The sequence below is a fragment of the Vanessa tameamea genome, chromosome 18 (assembly GCF_037043105.1).
Source record: "Vanessa tameamea isolate UH-Manoa-2023 chromosome 18, ilVanTame1 primary haplotype, whole genome shotgun sequence".
Lineage (NCBI taxonomy): Eukaryota > Metazoa > Arthropoda > Insecta > Lepidoptera > Nymphalidae > Vanessa > Vanessa tameamea.
The window spans coordinates 7,859,931-7,880,157 of NC_087326.1; the positions used below are offsets into that span (position 1 = coordinate 7,859,931).

A 20,227-nucleotide genomic window follows, 5' to 3' on the forward strand; every position below is an offset into this window, starting at 1 on the left:
CAATGATTCTTCTATGGTTTCTTTTAGATCTGACAATTGTAATTCATGTTTCTTCCTTTGGACTATTGCAATTTCTGGCTCGAAGTATTGGATGTATGCCGCGATTGTAAAATATACCTGAAATTATTATACACCATTACACACTGTTTATATACTAAATGTTTACATTTTAACGTACTTGTATATCAATTATTTCTAGGACCATCGGATACATAGTTAATCTTACGCAATTAAAATCATCTATTATTAATTTTACGCTAATATTACAATGAAATGCATCATAGAGTTATCAGTGATAACGTTACTGAATGCAGTATGTTTGATTGATTAATATTGTTTACATAACTAGTACTAACTATTGTATATACTATACGAGATAAATATATTCACTTCAATATAATTTGATTTCAACAAACACTACAAATTAAAATAATTAGAACTCCTAATTTTTTTTTTTATGTTTTCAATTAATTTGCTGAATGCAAGTTTAACATCGAATTAGGCTTTTGGTCCGTCGGTAATCTCAATCACGGGATCTTGTCTTTGAGTTAACGACACCGATCTCGTGATTTTTCTCTGGAATTTCCACGAGGTCCTCGTGATCTTCCCCTGGATTTTTCTCGAGAGTGACCTCGTGATTTCTCTCTAGATTTTCCTCGGGAGTGACCTCGGGATCTTCCTCGAGAGTGTCCTCGTGATCTTCCTCGAGAACGACCTCGTGATCTTCCCCTAGATCTTCCTCGAGATCGACCTCGTGATCTTCCCCTTGATCTTCCTCGGGAGCGGCTTCGTGATTTAGATCTGGATTTTTCACGTGATCGATTAATTGATCGCCTTCTATTTCTTCTTAAACTTTGTTCCTGCTGCTCTATAGGTCCGCCTAATTCAATTGAATCTTCTGTTCGTTCTGTTCTCAAGGTTCTACTAAAGTTACCGACGGGTATTACATGGGTGGTATTTGGAAAAGGCAAATTATCATTTGTAGGTGGATTCAAATCTATAGTAAAAACATTTTCTCGTTCAATATTCTCACCTATTTCATGGAGAAATTCTCTACGTATGTTAAGCACAATTTTCACTGCCATTGCTGCTATTTGATAATTATCTAAGCTGGTATAAAACGTATTAATGAATAATACATACAGTACCGTTAGTTACAAACGACTGTTTGAGATATCAACTGAAGTCGTTTATATATTATTATGATTTCACAATATTGTGTAATCACTTCATAAAGTTGTGAAATCATTTCACAATATTGTGAAATGATTTCATAATATTGTCCAATGTTTTGCAATAGTTATCACCCTAACTAATTTATTTGTTTGTTACGCTTTCACCTCTTTACTACTGAGCCTTGTTTTCATGAAATCTCGTTTATATGTATATGTTCACGGAAACAAAACATAAGAAAAGGACCCCAAAATCTGCCTCTCACACGTCCGCGGGCACTAGCGAGTTTAATAAAATTGATGATTAAACGAACCTACCAAGTGAAGTTCTTATATAATTATACAAGGATTGTGAATTAATTAGATTTGCAATAATTTGAGAATCTTTTCTTTTACAAATGGCTCATCTTAGCATTACATCATCATTTAGTTAGGAAAAGCTATTTTATAGTGATATGTTTTGGTTGCGTGAGCCCTACCGCTACTACCATTATACCCGTTGTAATTTATTTTCTTTTTTAAAAGTTTCAAAATTATTGCAAAAGAAAGCTATAAAAACAAAAGTCTGGCCATGGTATTATAAAAGCATCATCATCATATAATATGTGCATCGGGATCTCTGTGCCATGATATTTACCTACTTTTTACCTTTTTATTGATCTCTACAGATCTCTACAGATCTTCTACAGAATTTATCACGGGGAATGTTCCGAGGAATTGTTCGGATTAATCCCGGCTGCTGAATTTCACCTTCGGACATCTCGTCAAAATTCCAAATATCACTCGCACCACCTAGATGTCCGAAAATCTACAACAGCGCGATTTTTAAGACATTTTCTGCCTCGCACAACTACTCTGTGGAACCAGCTTTCGCCGGCGGTTTTTCCGAACCGATACGACTTGGGAACCTTTAATAAAAGAGCGTACTCCTTCCTGAAAGGCCGGCAACGCACCTGCAAGCCCCCCGGTGTTGCAGATTTCCATGGGCGGTGGTAGTCACTTTCGATCAGGAGAGCATCCTGCTCGTTTGCCACCTCTAACATAAAAAAAGCAGAGACACGACCTAAATATGTATTTACAAAATAATCAAACAATCCAACCAATAGTTTCGGAGAAATCGTCACAAACATACACACATAATCCACCTATAATATCATTGGTTGGATTCCTTCATAAGTTATGTGATCATAAAATGCCAATAATATGACATATCGAAATGATAACCTCTTTTTTTTTAATCGTTGAAAAATGTTACATTTGTGAATTGTTCTTCCTGTGAAAACAAACTTCTTTAAATATAAAAGTATATAAAAATCTAAAAGATCTTACTCATTTTCCTCAACCATGCACAAGGTACAATATAGGCAAGTCAGGTATATGTTATATAGTTATACAATATTTGTTAATAATTAGCAATTAATCTGTTTTATTATCAAAACATAACAGAATTAAATTACTCAAATTATTCTTAAAAAAAAACCGACTCCATAATAATCTGTTTGAATCAGCAGTGTTAATATAATAAATTTAGAGTGGCCTAAGTAAAATGCTGTCTGTAATTCACTGCCTTACTGCTAACGAAATAAGTTTGAATTTGGAACAAAAGTGCATTTTTTTTTCTTTCTGTCATTCATGGTGTAAGGTCGCAAGTGAATGTTAATACAATCTGAGCCACGTTTTGTTGCTTAGGATGAAGCATAGTTTAGGTTGAAATTATTAAACTAGCACATAATTTTTTCTATTTGATAGTATAGTCAGTCATTGCCACATTTGGGTTGTTTTTGTTCGTAAGGCGTTAGCTAGTGTTATTGTTGTACCGAAAACTGTTCATTACTTTTCTTTTCTACAATAGTTCTTGAAGTAAAAATACATATCATATTTCGGCATTCTAAGACATTAGGAAATACCCTAAGAATTTTGATGATAACCAAATCAGGTCTTTTTTAGATATCAATAAATTCTAAAGTATATGAGCTATGCCATTAAAACTGTATATGCTTACTAAGTCGGCTATTGACAATTTTGTTTATCTGGTATAATCCAAACTCAAATAATTAGGGTTGAAAAAACGATGAAGCACTTCGAGAAAAGGTAGTGCCCTTGCGTTTCGCTTAGCTCGTCTTGGCGGCCGCACCAGCGTGCGCCCAGAATAGCAAAAAGGTTTAAACGCGGTTTTATTTAGATAATATTTCACAATATTATGCAAGCGTAGTACAACATAATTAAGATTACAAAATTAACAATTGATATAAGTAAATGCTTACTAAGAGTGTTAGCTCGAAATAATTGAATTTATTTTCATTGAATTCGGAAATATATTTTTTTGATTTTAACAAATTTCATTAATACTAAGTAAAGTAGATACCGCGACGAGTTACTCATACGGAAGCTGTCACGAGTTTATTAAAAAAATATTCATCTAGGCCATTTTGTTTGTGTTTTCAATGATCAATGACTCCCAGTTTTATTTTGTAGTTAGATGCGTATACTACTAATAAATAAAATCTCCATTTGATTTTACAATTTATTACTCTTAACTTATTAATCAATTTTTAAATCCCTACTACAAAACAAGATGAAAAACACTAGATTACAATCGAAGGACGCTTATAAAAATATTTAAAAATAAAAATCGTTTATACATGTCCTGCTTATATGGTTATTATAGAAACATCTTAATTACGGGGAATTGGAAATGTCCATATTATCTGGCGAATTTTTCTCATCCGTCATGTCAAGGATTTTATCATCTATTAGTGAATTGTTCTTCTCCTCGATCACTGGCGGCAGATTGGGCGAGCGATCGCGAGACTTTCTTGAGTGAGGCGTCTTTGAATCTCTGTGAGAACGACTTTTAGACCTCCGCGTGCGTGACCGGGAACGCTTTCGGTCACGGTCGCGGTCACGGTCACGGTCACGTTCACGATCACGGTCGCGGTCGCGGTCACGATCACGGTCACGTGATCGCGTACGCTTCCTGTCCCTGGAGCGGGTTCTTTTTCTATCCCTCGACCTGGTTCTCCGACGATCTCTCGACCTAGAACGCTTTCTATCTCGTGATCGCGTTCTTTTCCGATCTCTTGATCTTGATCTCTTCCTATCTCGTGAACGTGATCGTCTACGTGACTTTGAGCGTTTTCTTTTCGACCGAGATCGGGATCTACGCTTAGAACGAGAGCGGTCTCGTTTTCGATCTCTCGAACGCGATCTATCCTTTTTCTTTGAAGGCGACTTATCCTTTTCTTTCACTTTATCCTTATCCTTTTCCTTGTCTTTTTCTTTCTCCTTATCTTTATCTTTCTCTTTTTCCTTTTCTTTATCCTTTTCTCTATCTTTGTCCTTTTCTTTATCTTTCTCCTTTTCTTTATCTTTTTCCTTCTCTTTATCTTTTTCCTTCTCTTTATCTTTATCCTGCTCTTTATCTTTTTCCTTCTCTTTATCTTTCTCTTTAGTGTCCTTTTCCTTTTCAACCTCAACGTATTTCTCCTTTTCTTCTGCGGGCGTCGAAGCTTTAGATTTCGAATCAGATGTTCCATTGGTTTCGATCACTGCGTTTTCTATTTTCACTTCCTCTTTTTCTTCTTTCTCGACCTCCTTTGGTGGTGTTTTAGACTTATCTTTATTTTCTTTTTTGTCCTTTTCAGAGTCCTTTTTGTCTTTGCGATCGCGGTCACGGGATTTGTCGCGTTTTGATCGCGAACTGCGATGGCGCGATCTCGAGCGAGTCCGTCGGGAGCTGCGATGACGTGAACGAGATCTGAAAATATTATTACTTTTGTTAAAACTAAAATCATCATACTACATTCAGTCATACAAGACAGTCATAATGAAATTACGATTTCACAATAAAAAATGCACTTAGTTATTAAATAACTGAATAATTAATATAATTTTAATAACTGACGCAGTTCATGTGTGAAGTCAATAAGTCTTGAAAGTTACAAGCAGTTACAATTTTTACATTTCCTGAATGACTTTAAAAATGTCATTGTAGATAATAAATAAGCCTCAATGGATTGTCAACAATCAGCAATTTACATTTTTCCTACTAAGTTTGAAGTATACTTCGCATTTAGGTTTAAATACCATAACAAAACAGCTATGTATACCTGGTGCGGTGCCGGTGTCGGGAGCGCGAGCGGCGGGAGCGGTGGCGGGAGCGCGACCGCGAGCGCTTGCTGCGGTGGCGCGAGCGCGAGCGGCGCCGCGAGCGGGAGCGGGAACGTGTTCTGAAATAATATGAAGAAATAAGCAAAATACCCCTCTGAGTACAAAATTAAACTTACGCGTATCAAACGCGTTAGTTTAAAATATTTTAGAAATTCAAGATCTAACTGCTAATAAAATAAAAGTTTCATTTTCTCCAAGAAGTTGAAATAAAAACAAATGCAGAGTTGCAGATGTTTGTTTTTGATGACAATTATTTTTGTACGTGCAAATGGATTATGGGTAGGTATTATAGTCAAGTCATCAAAAACTTATATGTAGTACCATTATAAGTACAAAGGTTAGGTTAGATCTCATTGACTTTGATGACAATAATAAGGAAATTTTATGTTCAATAACAGTAAATTCACTCATCAATTACCTAAGTTAACATAAAAAAATATAGAAGAGAAGACTATAAGAAATTAGAGGATGTTAAAATTATTTCGTAGATACAGTTGATAAATTACTAGAGCTGGCAATGCAGACATATCACAAGTTAAGTTGCTTAGTTAAGAACGATCACCATCCTACGTCATACCAACAGTAGCTTGATCATCTGAAAAGCATTTATTAAATGCTAAAATTTTGTCATTAGGGCAATTACGATTTTTTTTTGATAATTCTTTCGACAACTGAACAATTTTGAAGGCGAGAATGGCATTTTCGAAACTGCTTTAATTGCATTATATTGCATATGCATACAAAGCAAAGAATGAAATTAAGTATGTCTTCAAAGCAAGGGCATATTATATTCTTACATTCAATTTAGTCAATAAGAGTTGTGTAATAAGTTCATTGTGTATTATTATTATTAGACCAAATTTTCTTTATATTTAGTTTAATTCTATTGTAGAGTTGGTACCATTCCTTTAAAATAAAATAAAATATTACCTCCTCTTGTCCTTAGACAACAGCCCTATAACAGGATCTATAGCAGCCGATATAAGGTTCTGTGCTTCCTTGACTCGGCACATGGCTTCTTCTATTTCCCTTTGGGCAGCTTCATTACTCTTTGTTTGAGGCTTTGAAATAGCCTGAGTAGCATGATGCACCTAGCACAAGAGAAAAAAAAACAGATATTAAATTTTGATTTACTTGCAAAACTGAACCTCAGAATACAAGAAAATTTGGTATAAATATTTGGCTCATATTCATACCTAAATATTCAACTTTCTAGTAGTATTTATCTATAATGGTGAAATATTCAACTATAAATTACATAACATAATTGTCAGCGTTTAATGCATATGCACGCAGATGCTGAGATGGATGTCCTTAGATGGACTAATACTGTGAAGTCATATCAAAATGCCTATCACATTCTTTATTCCTACTAATTTAGTTTTGTGTTATCATATTTGAATGAAAAAAACAGATGCAGTAATTCAATTTGGGAACTTTGAGGTTCACCTATGTAGATATTTAATGTTTGTAAAGATTTATAAAATGTCACTAAACAACCTTGCATACAAACTATTTTTTTAATTGGTTATAATAGTTATAAAGAATTTTGGTTTAAATTACCTTTATAATCTGCCCTTCCACTGTGGTACCGTTTAATTGAAGAGCTTTTAAAACATTTTCTTGTTCTGTCATTTCAAGCAATGCATACTTGAGACTGTCGACATCTCGTTCACAGAAGCGCAAATAATTGATCTCACCTGCTTGACAAAAATGATCTACCAGTTGTTGATGAGTTAGGGCACCTACATCTATAAGTAAAAGTGTTCTTCTTATCTCTTCTATCTTTCTAGAATCATATGCCGCTGGAAGTGGTGGATAAGGCGGCAGTCCCGCTTCAACTATTTTGGGATCATAAGTTTGTATAACTTGATTTGGCGGGACGCCTTCTAATGTGTTAATTACATGTGCCGGTAACCGTGGCTCGACAGTACTGAATCCCGGTACTAGTGTACCATTACTTGACATTTCTAAGGCCTTATGTTCATCGGGAATCTCGCCAGATTGCATGGGAATCACGATCAAAGCGCGGTCGATGAACACAGTATTCGTCATATGTTGAGCGACATTAACCGTTGCAGAGTCGTAATATTTAACGTAGCAAATTCGTGACTGCACAGGACAGGATACATCTCTGATTGTTGGGTATAATCTAATATCATCTATTTTCCCTAAGTAACCAAACAATGTTTGCATTTGATCCTTTGTCGCTTGAGGAGCGATGTTGGTAACTTGAATCACCCTCGTAGCGCTCGAAACCATCTTTGATGATTTGCACATGAAGAATGTTTTTCTTTTTTTTTTTTTTCAAGTAAATTGATACATATACCACAAAAATCACATTTTGGAATCGTTTATTATTTGAGAAGCTATGCAATTTAGCCTTTTTTGTCAAACTTTCTTGAAGAAACACGCAACACGCTTTCGTTGCCGCACAAATAATGACAGATGGCAAACGCAAGCGGGACAGATTAAAAATAGAAATTAATATTGAACATTTTTTCTCGGATCATTTAGGTACCTGCCAAACTAAAAGAATGCCAAGGTATCTGCTTATAGTTAAGCGGGGTATATATCAACAGATATTTGAATATTTATTTATTGATACCGATTTTTTCTGTAACAGTAATATGAGGTTCAATGTTTTAAGTTTTTCATGCTGTATTCGTAATTCTTATTGCCCACTTGTTATTGAACCATTGTACATATTTTGATTATTTTTTATCAAATAATCAATATTAATAAAAATAAACTATTAAGAAAAGAGGCTTACACATTTACTATCATTAATCATTATTCTGTTTCATGTTTATCATTGGCAAGTTTTAGCTGGCAACATTGATAAGGTTTTTGCGCCAATATATTACGAATTTTAAGAATTTAATTTTAATTAAAATATTTGTTAGAATTCTTTGATATCTTTGATTATTATATTGAATAAAGTTTGTTCTAGAACTATGTCTAGAAAGCATTATAAAGCTGAAGAATTAAAATTGAAGTTAAAATCAGGTAGAGTATCGTGAAATAAAATCAACCAGATCTGTATTTCTTTGGTGTACTATTTTATTTCATCCCAATTCTTTAAAATAATAAATATCATTATAATTGAAGCCAGGAAAATTAAACTAAGAAATGAAAGAATAGAGTTCACCTTACGTTCGGAAGAACTCGCTTTGGCTGAAGAAGTTACTCTTCTTAAGGTTGAAATAGAATCTATTTCGCAACAGCTCGAGGTATACGGAATATAATATAATATTCAGCGTTTAAGGTATCCTCATTTATAAAAGTATCTTTTTCCTAGGATGTTAAAGAACAAATATCTCAAATGAAATATCAAAATACAATGATAGATATATGCAGCGAATCAGAAAAATCCAAAGTTGAAAGTCATACAATTAATATTAACAATCATAAAAATGCTTTTGACGATTTATTTAAGAAAGGTATGCAAAAAAAAGTGAAATGTACCGTTGTATAAAGTACATAAATAATAATCTATTCCTATCGAAGGAGAAGTAAAGATAAAACCTTATACATAAATATTCCATCCAATATTGCAAATAGGTCTACTTTGCTGTGTTTTATAAACAGTTGATTTATACATCATTAATTATATTATAATATTATTCCACTTTAATGTCCATTAACAGCTTCGACTTCTTGGCTTGAAATTCAAAGCAAATTGCTGTCGTAAATTCATAATAAATACCATAGATAAATCAAGATCTCGACCGCGTTAAATTGATATTAAATGTTGTTTATTTATCTTCACTTCTCTTGTGATTGGAATAGGCTAGACATAACTTAAAATATTTTAAATGTGTAATAGAACGTGAAGATTTGGAATTTAAACACATGGAATTGAAAGCTAAAAAAGCCAAAAATGAAGAAATAGAACGTCAAACATATGCAAAAATTCTAGAAGAAAATGAACAGAAAGCGAAAGAGGCTGCCACCATAGAAGAAGAGTACGAAGCTCTAGAAAGGGAATGTAATATTTTGAGGGTAAAATATAATTTAAGACATTTTTGTGCTTCTGGTATATTTAATAATTGGGTTTAATTATTTGAATCGAATATTTTCGGATTACAGAAAAGGAACAAAGCTATAATGTTAATGCTTCGACGCAAATTAATAGAAGCTGAAGAAACAAGACGTACTCTTATGAAGAAAAATTAAATGACTATAAACCAGACATATAAACCCAATGACAATGAGTTTTGGAATACCAGTTACCGTATGCACGTCTGTCTAATAATAGAAAGACATCATAATAATTCGATTCAAAGTTAATCTATTAAGCACTTGATGTTGTCATGTTTATTACTTGTAACTTCATAAGCTAGCCGTTTATGTATGCCATGAGATAGCTTGGATGATCTTGGATATACATATGTTATGTGACTCAAATTCAATAGATTCGTATCTTCATCAAACACGGTCAATAATGTAACTGTTTTGTTAACACAAGAGTTTTTTTTAAATCGATAGTTGACTACCAATAGCGCATTCAGGTTAGAAATAAAAATATCATTCAAACGCGTGTTTTGATATATTTGCACAAACAATAAACAGATGCACAAACATACATTATTATATATGTATTATATACATACAATCAGTTTTTACAAAAATGGCCTTAACAAATATTTACATCACAATACTTTCTCGTAATTCACGCAATAATTAATAATGCGAGACTTATTCAAAGGTTATAACTATAGACAGATCAATTATATAATTATTACAAAAATACCTAGCATATATTTATTTTTCGCCAAACATTATCTTGGAAGTTATTACATAGGAATTAACTCGTATAGTTTATTTGAAACGAATTTGTAAACTATAAAAAAAATGATATGTCAGAACCTCAATAAAATTTGACAGGAGAAAATACCGTTTTTTCATACTTTCAATTTCAAGAAATATATTGAAATCTGACAGAAGGCATGCCATCTTGTGGTTCATAGCCATGCTAATTTTAAAATAATAATCAAGCAATAATTCACTACGTTGATAAAGTAAAACAAACTTGATTAAGTATTTTCGTCTAAAGTTTACTCTTGAAGACAGTATTATGTACAAAAATAAACCATACACATTTTCTTCTTTAAGATGTCTTCACTGAGATTGTTATTTACTAAAATGTTATCGTTAGCCCATTGTCAAATTTCAATGCTATCAAAACAGATTTTCACTTTTCATTTTCCATATTTGATTTTGTTATATTTGCGGTATAACTAATGATTGGTAAACTATATATGCAAATTGATAATAAAAAATTACATCGTAAAAACATCACTGCTGAACTTTAATTTCTGAATATATTTAGTCTAATAGCAGAATAAATATTCTACGCCAGTGAATATAATTTGTATAATCTCAGTAGATCAGTACTGATATTGTTCGATGACAAATCCCAGTGGATTTGTCATTGAACAATACATTTAGTTTAAGCTTTTACGGTATTTAAAAATATATATTTGTATATTAATCAGATATAATCAATAATCATACTTTTATTTTGTCGTCTACGGTTGATGTGACTCTATCAAAATGTCGGGTTAAATTACTAAAGTTTTGATTGCAATTTAAACTTGAGTAATATACATAAATATATATATTTTTTTAGTTTAATTTGCACTTATCTTATAATCTATTCGTATCGACAACAAATGTGTACCTGCTCGTTTATTTTAATTTTATCGAATTTTTTTAACAATTTCTTGTTTTATTTTATATATAATTGATTGTTTGTAACAATTTAAAATGTCTCCACATCACTTTGTTAAACATGATATATTTAACAAAACTTATTATAAATTTTCATTTAAGAATTTTAATATGGTATTAAATTCTTAAATGAAAATTTATAGGAATGAAAATACTAATGGAATGTCCAATAAAGAGCTGTCGATTAGTTAGTTAAATAAGCAATGCCTGCATGTGGCATGCCAGGTGCTAGCACACAGGTATGCTAACTACTGGCATTCTATGTCAAACTACACACGCTTGTAACTCGCCGGCTAGTATCCAGAATTGCTTTATGAATTGCCAATTAAAGATGCAAGCGTCTACAATCGCATACGATCTACTAGCAAACCCGCTATAACGTGTCAGTCACTCTCTCCGTTTCCATACGACATTAATATATCAAGTCTAGATCTAGTAGATCGACGAATTACAAGCGCTAGCAGCTCCCGTGTACCAATATCACGCATGATTTTCTGCGAGCTACAGACATGTGTCTCGTAGGTTTTAGAAAAATAACAAGAAGTAACAATATCTCAAAAGTGACTTCGACTTGCTCAGTCTTAATTCGATGTTAGTAACATGTCAATAAAAATGGCAATACAAGGTTCTAAGTACTTATACCTTAGGAACATTTTAAAAATTTCATTGTAAAAAATTAAACATATAAAAATATTTTTATACATCTAAAAATATTTGAAGCGAAATAGCATATTTATTTGTACATACTTTACTTCTCGAATTTTAAATATAGAAGGATATTAAGGAGGGTATCGCCTTGTAAAATAGCGTAGATATAATTCTATGGAACAAATCCGTGGTTTAAAGCCATCATACATGCATACATTAACAATTTTTTATGAACATATTTATGAGTATTTCGGTCAAACTCAACATACAGATATATAATATAAACCTTAAACATACCGCCAATAGTGTCCAATATATTACATGATTATGTTACACTTTTATTGCTAAATATTTAATAAAATACAAATATTTTAATTTTGATTAATTTGCCTTCGTCATATCTCATCAAAAAGCTTCTAACATATTTGCCAATAAATATACCGTGTTAGCCGATCACTTTGACTCTGAGGGATTACTAGTCTATTCCAACCACGAAAGGACAAAAGCCGAATAAACAACATTTGACATAGAAATAACGTGATATCATTGGTCGAGAGCTTTATTAATCTATGATATTCATTATGGATTTTCGAAAAAATGCCGTTTAGAACGTCGACGAAGCCGTTATCGAAACTTTGGAAGTTAAATTAAAGGATATAAGTAGTTAAGTGTAATAGTGTTGTATTCTAAATATAGACATTTATCAAGAACCTTTAGTAGTGTGCAATATAGCTGAGCTATTACCAAATCGCATGAAATACATAAATCTAAGGTTTGTTTGTTGTTATTCATTCGATAGGAATAGACTATTCAGCCCAATTTGGAAAAGAATTCAACATTCCGCCGTGTCGCATCCAGTTAATCGAACGTCGTAATTCAAGTCTAAACATATAGATGGCGTTATATGTTGGTACGCGTTCAATTATATAGAGCGTAAACTTTGCAAGTTCAAACGAGTGACTTTTACTGCGAAACTATCTTCATTGTAATAGTCTTTTTTTTTTGTCATCATTAGGCAAATTTTTGACAGTTTGGTGTTTGTTGTGTATATAAACGTTTTCCAACTCAAATTAACGATTCCAATAATTCTTTATTAGCGTATGATCGTTATAAAGTAAACCTATATATACATTTCATCTTTATAGTCAGTAAATTTGACTACGCGTTATTAGTCAGCAAGGACAAACGATTTTATACAGATAATCCTTACAAATCACGCTATATCACATCGAACCGAAAGTTGTCAATTGTTGTAAACATGTTTTAATATATTTAAAAAAAACCTGCACCCGTTGATTTTTTTCTGTCCGCTCTTATTAAATTTTGGACTATTTTACGAAATGACTATGGCAACCATTAAAAGTAAGTATTAATGTGGTGATTTGATTTTGACTAAACTCTAACATAAAATTAATAACAATAAACTGGCTCCAACGTTAGGTACTTATCTCAAACATAACTTAAAAAAGTATGACTGATATTTAATGTAACATGTTATCTAATAAACTAAGATGGCATATTATACTTAAATAACTAAAAAAAAACATAAGACCAACATCACAAGAATGCTATTTTATGATAAACGGAATAAACTTAATCACCCATCTCTAATCTATCCAAAACAAATCAAATGAGACGAAAGATAATGACCGCAACGTATGAGAATGAGATGCAGATATTGCTTGATGTTACTGCGTGAGTACTGTCGGGTCGATGTATGTATTATGGCGAAGGCAACTCATATCAACCAATGTCAATGGATGCACTATGCCCGGAGAGCGGGCTGCGGGTAGGGTCATACACTCGCTCCAAGTAATCGCTCGTCCGCCGACTGATCATCGTCTTCGGATCCAGACTTCTCTTTCTTTATCGATTGATATCGGACCTAGAAAATAATTTTCTCTTTGTATAACTGTATATATCTTGTCTAAGTTTAATTCGGTTTTCAGGGTTAATTTTGAAACAGGCGTGGCCAACCAAATCCGTTCCAACTTCAAATATGGAAAAATATTTATTATTATTTACATCAATCTATAAACGGGAATATTTTAATGTCTATTTTCCGGCAATAATTACCGTATAATTTTTAATTCGAATAAAAATAATTATATTATCGGTATTTTGGTGCAAGCCGGAACCACACAATCATCAATAATATTCTATCGCAATATATATACATATGTATATGTACTTTGTATTGTTTTTTTCGAGTCGAGATGACTCACTGGAGAAAGCACGAGCAAAAGTGTCGGGTTCAAGCCTGGGCAAGCAAGACTGAATATTCATGTTCTTCATTTGAGTTTATAATTAATTAATAACCATTATGCTGTTCATTTGCTCATCGCCTTTTCCAAAATAAATGAAACTGGATAGAGATGAGACTTACCTCATTAACTGTAAATAAATATAGGACATGGCTCACCTTCGTCTTTATTTTAGAGCTCACACCCCTCGGTCGATACATTAGGAAGTTGTCCGTCACCCAAAATATTAATATCTGAAAAAAAAAATATTGTCATTATATTCTTTTCTGATGTTTGACTTAATGTTTACTAATATTATAAAAGCGAAAGTAATTATGTCTGTCTGTTGCCCTTTCACGGCCAAACCACTAGACCGAATTTGAAATGAAATCGGTATAAAGCAAGCTTGAACTCTAAGAAAGAACATGGACTTTTTTTTTCGTTTAACACTTGACGACCAACCCCTAAAACGAGCGAAGCCGCAGGCGACTACTAGTTACTTAAAAAATTAACTAAGAGGTTTTAATGTATTTTTTATAATGATTATTTACAAAATAAAATATTTCCGGTAATTAATAATGAATATGTTTACGCAGTTATATGTTATATACGTTTACAAATGGGCCGTCCATAACAACAGAAAGGTACTTTAAATTTATTGGTATAGAAAAAAGAAATTAAACTGCCAAGTTATATAAAATCTTCAAAACGCTGTTCAAATTTAATAATTAATTAATCGGCGTGCTTAGGGTGGCCAATCTCCATCTCTGTAATATTTTTAGGACCGCGATCCTATTGCGGACAAATGATGACTATAATTTCTATATTACAATAAATTGATTCGTAGCGGTCACGGTCGTTGTACTCAGTGGGATACTCTGCCTGTACACCTGGAGGAAAACTAAGATAATTGTTTTTCCCAAGCCAAACAAATGCTTGATTGATTACGATTGATTTACATTTATATTTTTTTATATAATAGTGGGCAAACTGTCAGGAGGTACACCTGAGTGCTGCCGTCCTTTAAATCTCAATTAGCAGAGCTCCGCGTGACCGTTTCGCAATTTTTATTCCATACAAATTCTCTAGCCAACACTATCTACTTCGTTTAAGAAGACCAGATATGCTAGCCAGATGTCATATATTCTATCTTTAATAATTTTTCCTACCTCATACACGACATCCAGGTCTCAACTGAAAAAAATATACTTATGATGTAAGTATGACCAAACAAGATGATCATTTTGTTTTTAACTGTTAGGTTTTTGTTGTTCCATATTCTTACACTAAACCTCAAAAACACTTTATCGATGTGGTTGTCGATCTCTTCGTCTAGTAAGATAGATAAGAACAAAGTCAATCCCGGATATATGTATATACATAGTATAAAATACCACATTTCCAGTGCACAGTCAAATAAAATGATTGGTTTTTCTGTGCCACCTTGCACCAATATAAGATACACTTTACATTTAGTCATTTTAATAACGAATACGGCCATCGCAAACTTATCTATGATAACTTTCCTCTAGGGAAGAACAAAGGAGATAAATTTTCAATGTAATAAATATATAATACACCAGTTACCTAATATCAAAAGTACTTAAATAATTACTTCCATCTATTTTTATCTGATATATACATACCAATTTAAATTTATTTAAAAAAAACTATTAGATAATATTGTAACACATTACACAAGTATTAAGTACTTTTTAATGGAAGTACATATGTAGTTAACAATATGATAAAGTTCGGCAGAATTTTCAAGATGAATATTAGCCCAATTCTGACCATCACCGTCACAGAAGTCAAAACCATTTTATACAAAATTGCATTCGACTGTGTCTATGTGTGTACGCATAATGCAAAAACCGTTGAATGTAATTTAATGAAACTTTATAGTTTATGTGACATATGATACCTCATAGAATTCAGTAGGGAACAATATATGCAATCAAGTAGCAAAAACTCTCACATTAATAAAGAAAGGTATGATCAGCATGACCACTGCAAGTTCAAGCCGCGGGTCGGACACGGGCGACAGCTTCAACGTGGAGAGCACCGCCACTATTGGCGGGAGACGCAACACCAGCGCCAGCACTGACTTGGCGAACGTCGCAAGCGCCGCATACAACACGCATTGGCAAATCCAAGCCGCACACATCGGAGGCTTACCTGTACAGAAATTATGTCATTTTTATATTTCATTGTCAGGTATAACATACATGTGCTTAAAGTTTGTGTTGTCTGACTTGTCTGTATTTATATTATATTTTCACATACATAGAGTTTGATCTTAATATTTTTAACACGCTGTATAATGTTATTGTTTTCATACTGAGCTTCTAAGCACAGTATAAAAACTATTTTATCTCTAGATAAAATTACGATCGATATTTTTGTGTACATGCCTGTCTACTTGGTGGTAGGGCTTTGTGCAAGCCCGTCAGATTATTTACTACCCACTCATCAAATATGGTACCACCAAGCAGCAATATTTAATATTGTTGTGTTCGGGTTTGAAGGGTGAATAATCCAGTATAACTGCAACCCCACGTACATAACATACATAACATCACAGTTCCAAAGGTTGTAGACGTATTGGCGATGTAAGGAATAGTTCAAATTTCTTAAGGCTCTAATGTTTTGGGCAGTGGACACCACTGACGTATTCGCTTCTAAGTCGTCCGAGTTACTTTAGATCTTATAAATTTTTGGAATGTTCTGAGGTTATAAACGCTTGTAATTATCTACGTTTACATTATGTACATAATACTCTTCAAATAGTTAACGTTGATAATTTAAAATATTCCAGTACAGCTGTAGAGGTTATCGGCTGGCGTATATGCTCTTTAGATAACGACCAATATGAAAATAATGTTATTCTCAAAAAAAATACTATGTCTTTAATATTTATTTATTATGTAATATTTAAAGATGGCAGTGGAGGCCAAAAAAGGGTTGAATATAAAAATTTTGATAAATAAAAAAGGATGCGATAGTCTCTTAAACTATAACACAGTGAAATATTTCATAGCTATATATACACTCACCATATTCGCCAAAATTAATGAGAGGTATGTCATAAACTCTTGCACAACGCTGTGCCAGTCTTATACCTGCCCATATTATCAGCAAGCCAAGTGTTGAGTCCAACATAAAATTTACTATGTACCTGAAAGTAATAAGTTTTATAAATGTATTAATGAAATTAAAACTGCTCCTAAACAGCATACAGTTAGGTTCGTTTTTTTTTCACTCGAAATTAGAGAAGTTTTCGTTGGGTAATTCACTTTTCTGTAGTTCTATCAAATAAAAATAAAACAAATGTTTCTAAAAAAGAAACAAACCGATTTAAAAAGTTTTCTTGTTTAAATACTACATTCCCGATAATACATTAAAAAATCATATAGACATATATCCCGTCAGTCTAATAATGATCCAACCTTGGTAAGAAACTTAGCCTTTGATGAAACATATTAAAGACTTCAGAAATAAGTATTATATCAACTTGTGTCACGTCTTAAGATATTAGAGGCCAAAGGTTACTATTTAATTCCTACAATTCTTACGTTATGTTATAAATCTTTTAAACTGTAGAATTTTCCACAAAATTAATTACAACATTTTTCTGTACCATACCATAGAGATTAGATTTTCAATTGGTAGTCTTTACCATACTGTCAATATTATATAATATTATGTACTGTCAATATTCTATATATTATCTATATAGAAGGAAATGAGTAGACCGAAAAAGACACACTTTGACTCGTAACCACCATTTGCTTATCATTAATGTGCTCCAAAATCTGTTATCAGCTATTGAAGCCCAAAACTAACTTAGAGGAGTTTTTTCTTTCCCTCCATGAACGAACATTATAAAGAAAGTGTAGACAGGCATCTCATCAGAGCTTTTTCAACATTATGAATTGACATAATAATAATTGATATATATATAGGTATCAGAGTGAATATTCCAAGACAACCTAGCAGTCTAGGTAAATGAATGATGATAGGGATCTAAACGAAAAACATTCCTTTTCTTTATTTGCCTAAAATAACTTTAAAAAAACATATTTAACAATTATAAAATAATTAAATTTTAAGCAATCACGTATTAAAGTTAATAATAAAGGGTCATGTATGATGATAATTATAATTTAATAGATATTTTAATCCAAGGCTTAATGTTATCTGTCAACTTGCTGCTTCTTAAATTTTAAACGTACAAGGAACATATTAATACATCCCAGTTACTTTGTATAACACTTTAACTTCAGAAACCATATCCTTTAATACATCAATCAATTAATCTAAGATTATATATCCATTTATCTGTATTTCTTATCACCATCTGTATTTGTTTTTATCAGATTCTAAAATGTAGTCCTTAATTATCTTTGACTTGAAGATCTTAACTAAGATAAATTAATTTTATTGACTTTTTTAAGTGTAAATTATTAACCAGTGTTACTCAGATGTAAAATTATTATGCCTTAGTTTCTGCAAAATATGCCAAAGAAAGTGTCCTGGAAGCAACTTAAAAGCTTTCTAATGGATCTGGCCTGGAACCCATAAATAAAAAAAAAAAAAGTTTTTCATCTTCTTCCACCAATGCAGGTTGCATTAGAGCAGAGTGGTGGAATACACTCCAAACATTCTCCTCAAAGGGAGAGGAGGCCTTATCCCAGCAGTGGGAAATTTACAGGCTGATAATGTAAGTTTTTCTTCTCATTTTTCTGATTTTTGGTTTTATTTTTACAAAAGAGTATTTCGTAAAATAGTTTTTCTTATTTATTTAGTTTTTAATAATCAAACTATGTTTAATTAAAAAGTTATCATATGTTATCTCTAAAACATTCATTTAAAATCAATTCATATATCTTCATACCATGTACAGGGGTTGCCAGTCATGTGGGGTGAAAGCCAGACATTTGCTGCATGAATTATAAGAGCACCAAGGCCTTGCTTAGATGTGTCATAGAACCAGATCAACCAAGGTCTTCTTGCATAACGGGGCTCACAAAACCTTTTACCTACAACAATGAAATTAAATTTTAATATTAAACTAAACATTAATTTATTAGTATTAAATTAAACAATAATATATAAGAAACAAATACAAGTACAGTATTAAATAGACTGTTCTAAAATGTTTATTAACTTTTAAATGCCATCAACTATTTATTATTACATAATATAAATTATTTTTCAAGAAGAACTTGTTTCAAATATTAATGAACATGGTTTCACATAATCGTTGTATCAATTACACTTTGACCATGAACATAACTTTCATTTTGTAATATAATTTCTCACCTATTAAACATGTAAATGCTAAGACGGCAAGAAGAAACTGCATAACCCAACCATATGTATCTGTAAGCGCATCTTTAGAGCAGTGGGGCTCTGACCAGTTAATAAAATCAGAACTGTTATTCATTTTTCATTATGTTATTACACTTGTTACACTTATGCACTTACACTAAAAATGTTGGATACAAAATATATACAATATTAGGAACACATTCTTATAAACGAAATGCAATGTTAGTTCGAAAATCGCGTAAAATAAAATAACTACGTTATATTAAATTAATAAAAACAGATTCGAAAATCCTAATTTGTTGACAAGTTACAATGACAGTTATGACATTTAACGCCTGCAGTTGCGGATTTATATCAAAATAATAGTTATGGTGCATTCACATTGAGGAATAATGTCATATTTTAATATTACATATTATCATGTTGATTTACATATTAACTATGGTATAAAGCTTTTTATGAACATAATTAAATAAAAAATTATAGCTTCAAAGTTACACATATTGATCTTATTTGCCATACTCATTATATGTTTAATAGGCAGAATATTTTGCTCTTAACTATCGAATATACACGCCATAAAAAAATACATGCGTAAATCAAAATTATTTGAATAATTTACGGATGATTTAAGTTTTAAATGTAATTTAATTTTTTTTTTGTATTTTCATTATTATCCTGCTAACAGCAGTCCAATGCATTAGCATATGCATATGCTTATGTAATCATATGCAATATGCATATGATTACATAAGCCTTTAAAAAAGTACGGTCAACTTTATTTGGACCATATAAGAATAGTATACTGCTACATTTGTCTGGCTGACTATTTGCCTAGCTGATTTACTCCTAGCATCGTCCACTACAAAGCATGCTGAATGAGCTTGAACGTTTCCGTGTCAGATGGCAGATAAGACATTGATT

At 32.1% G+C, this 20,227-nt stretch overlaps 3 protein-coding genes across 3 annotated transcripts; 1 reads left to right on the forward strand and 2 right to left on the reverse strand.

Moving 5' to 3' along the window:
• Window positions 1-3,682: 3,682 nt before the first annotated feature.
• LOC113397444 (probable splicing factor, arginine/serine-rich 7) lies at window positions 3,683-7,792 on the reverse strand. Its single transcript, XM_026635787.2, has 4 exons — window positions 6,906-7,792; window positions 6,273-6,433; window positions 5,282-5,401; window positions 3,683-4,929 (listed from the first exon to the last, which is right to left on the reverse strand). Exons 1-4 carry the CDS (start codon window positions 7,620-7,622, stop codon window positions 3,852-3,854), a joined length of 2,076 nt encoding a protein of 691 aa, XP_026491572.2. The 5' UTR covers window positions 7,623-7,792; the 3' UTR covers window positions 3,683-3,851.
• On the forward strand, window positions 7,791-9,709 carry LOC113398802 (uncharacterized). Its single transcript, XM_064217799.1, has 5 exons — window positions 7,791-7,799; window positions 8,381-8,575; window positions 8,644-8,799; window positions 9,135-9,347; window positions 9,435-9,709. The coding sequence occupies exons 1-5, from the start codon at window positions 7,791-7,793 to the stop codon at window positions 9,519-9,521; spliced, it is 660 nt and encodes a 219-aa protein (XP_064073869.1). The 3' UTR covers window positions 9,522-9,709.
• A 3,033-nt stretch (window positions 9,710-12,742) lies between these two features.
• On the reverse strand, window positions 12,743-19,625 carry LOC113398196 (store-operated calcium entry regulator STIMATE-like). The gene is made up of 6 exons (XM_026636814.2): window positions 19,295-19,625; window positions 18,867-19,011; window positions 17,026-17,147; window positions 15,948-16,147; window positions 14,149-14,223; window positions 12,743-13,611 (listed from the first exon to the last, which is right to left on the reverse strand). Exons 1-6 carry the CDS (start codon window positions 19,416-19,418, stop codon window positions 13,522-13,524), a joined length of 756 nt encoding a protein of 251 aa, XP_026492599.1. The 5' UTR covers window positions 19,419-19,625; the 3' UTR covers window positions 12,743-13,521.
• Window positions 19,626-20,227: the final 602 nt, after the last annotated feature.

What these genes read in the sequence shown, in the direction of transcription:
- LOC113397444 (XM_026635787.2), bottom strand. Translation starts at nt 7,622, where the DNA reads ATGTGCAAATCATCAAAGATGGTTTCGAGCGCTACGAGGGTGATTCAA. An exon ending in TGGAAGGGCAGATTATAAAG is followed by an intron (nt 6,434 to 6,905) that starts GTAATTTAAACC and finishes CTCTTGTGCTAG; the next exon opens with GTGCATCATGCTACTCAGGC. An exon ending in TTGTCTAAGGACAAGAGGAG is followed by an intron (nt 5,402 to 6,272) that starts GTAATATTTTAT and finishes ATATTATTTCAG; the next exon opens with AACACGTTCCCGCTCCCGCT.
- LOC113398802 (XM_064217799.1), top strand. An exon ending in AGAAAGGTATGCAAAAAAAA is followed by an intron (nt 8,800 to 9,134) that starts GTGAAATGTACC and finishes TGATTGGAATAG; the next exon opens with GCTAGACATAACTTAAAATA. An exon ending in GGGAATGTAATATTTTGAGG is followed by an intron (nt 9,348 to 9,434) that starts GTAAAATATAAT and finishes TTCGGATTACAG; the next exon opens with AAAAGGAACAAAGCTATAAT.
- LOC113398196 (XM_026636814.2), bottom strand. Translation starts at nt 19,418, where the DNA reads ATGAATAACAGTTCTGATTTTATTAACTGGTCAGAGCCCCACTGCTCT. An exon ending in AGCATTTACATGTTTAATAG is followed by an intron (nt 19,012 to 19,294) that starts GTGAGAAATTAT and finishes TCATTGTTGTAG; the next exon opens with GTAAAAGGTTTTGTGAGCCC. An exon ending in TCATACCTTTCTTTATTAAT is followed by an intron (nt 14,224 to 15,947) that starts GTGAGAGTTTTT and finishes TTTTTTTTTCAG; the next exon opens with ATATTAATATTTTGGGTGAC.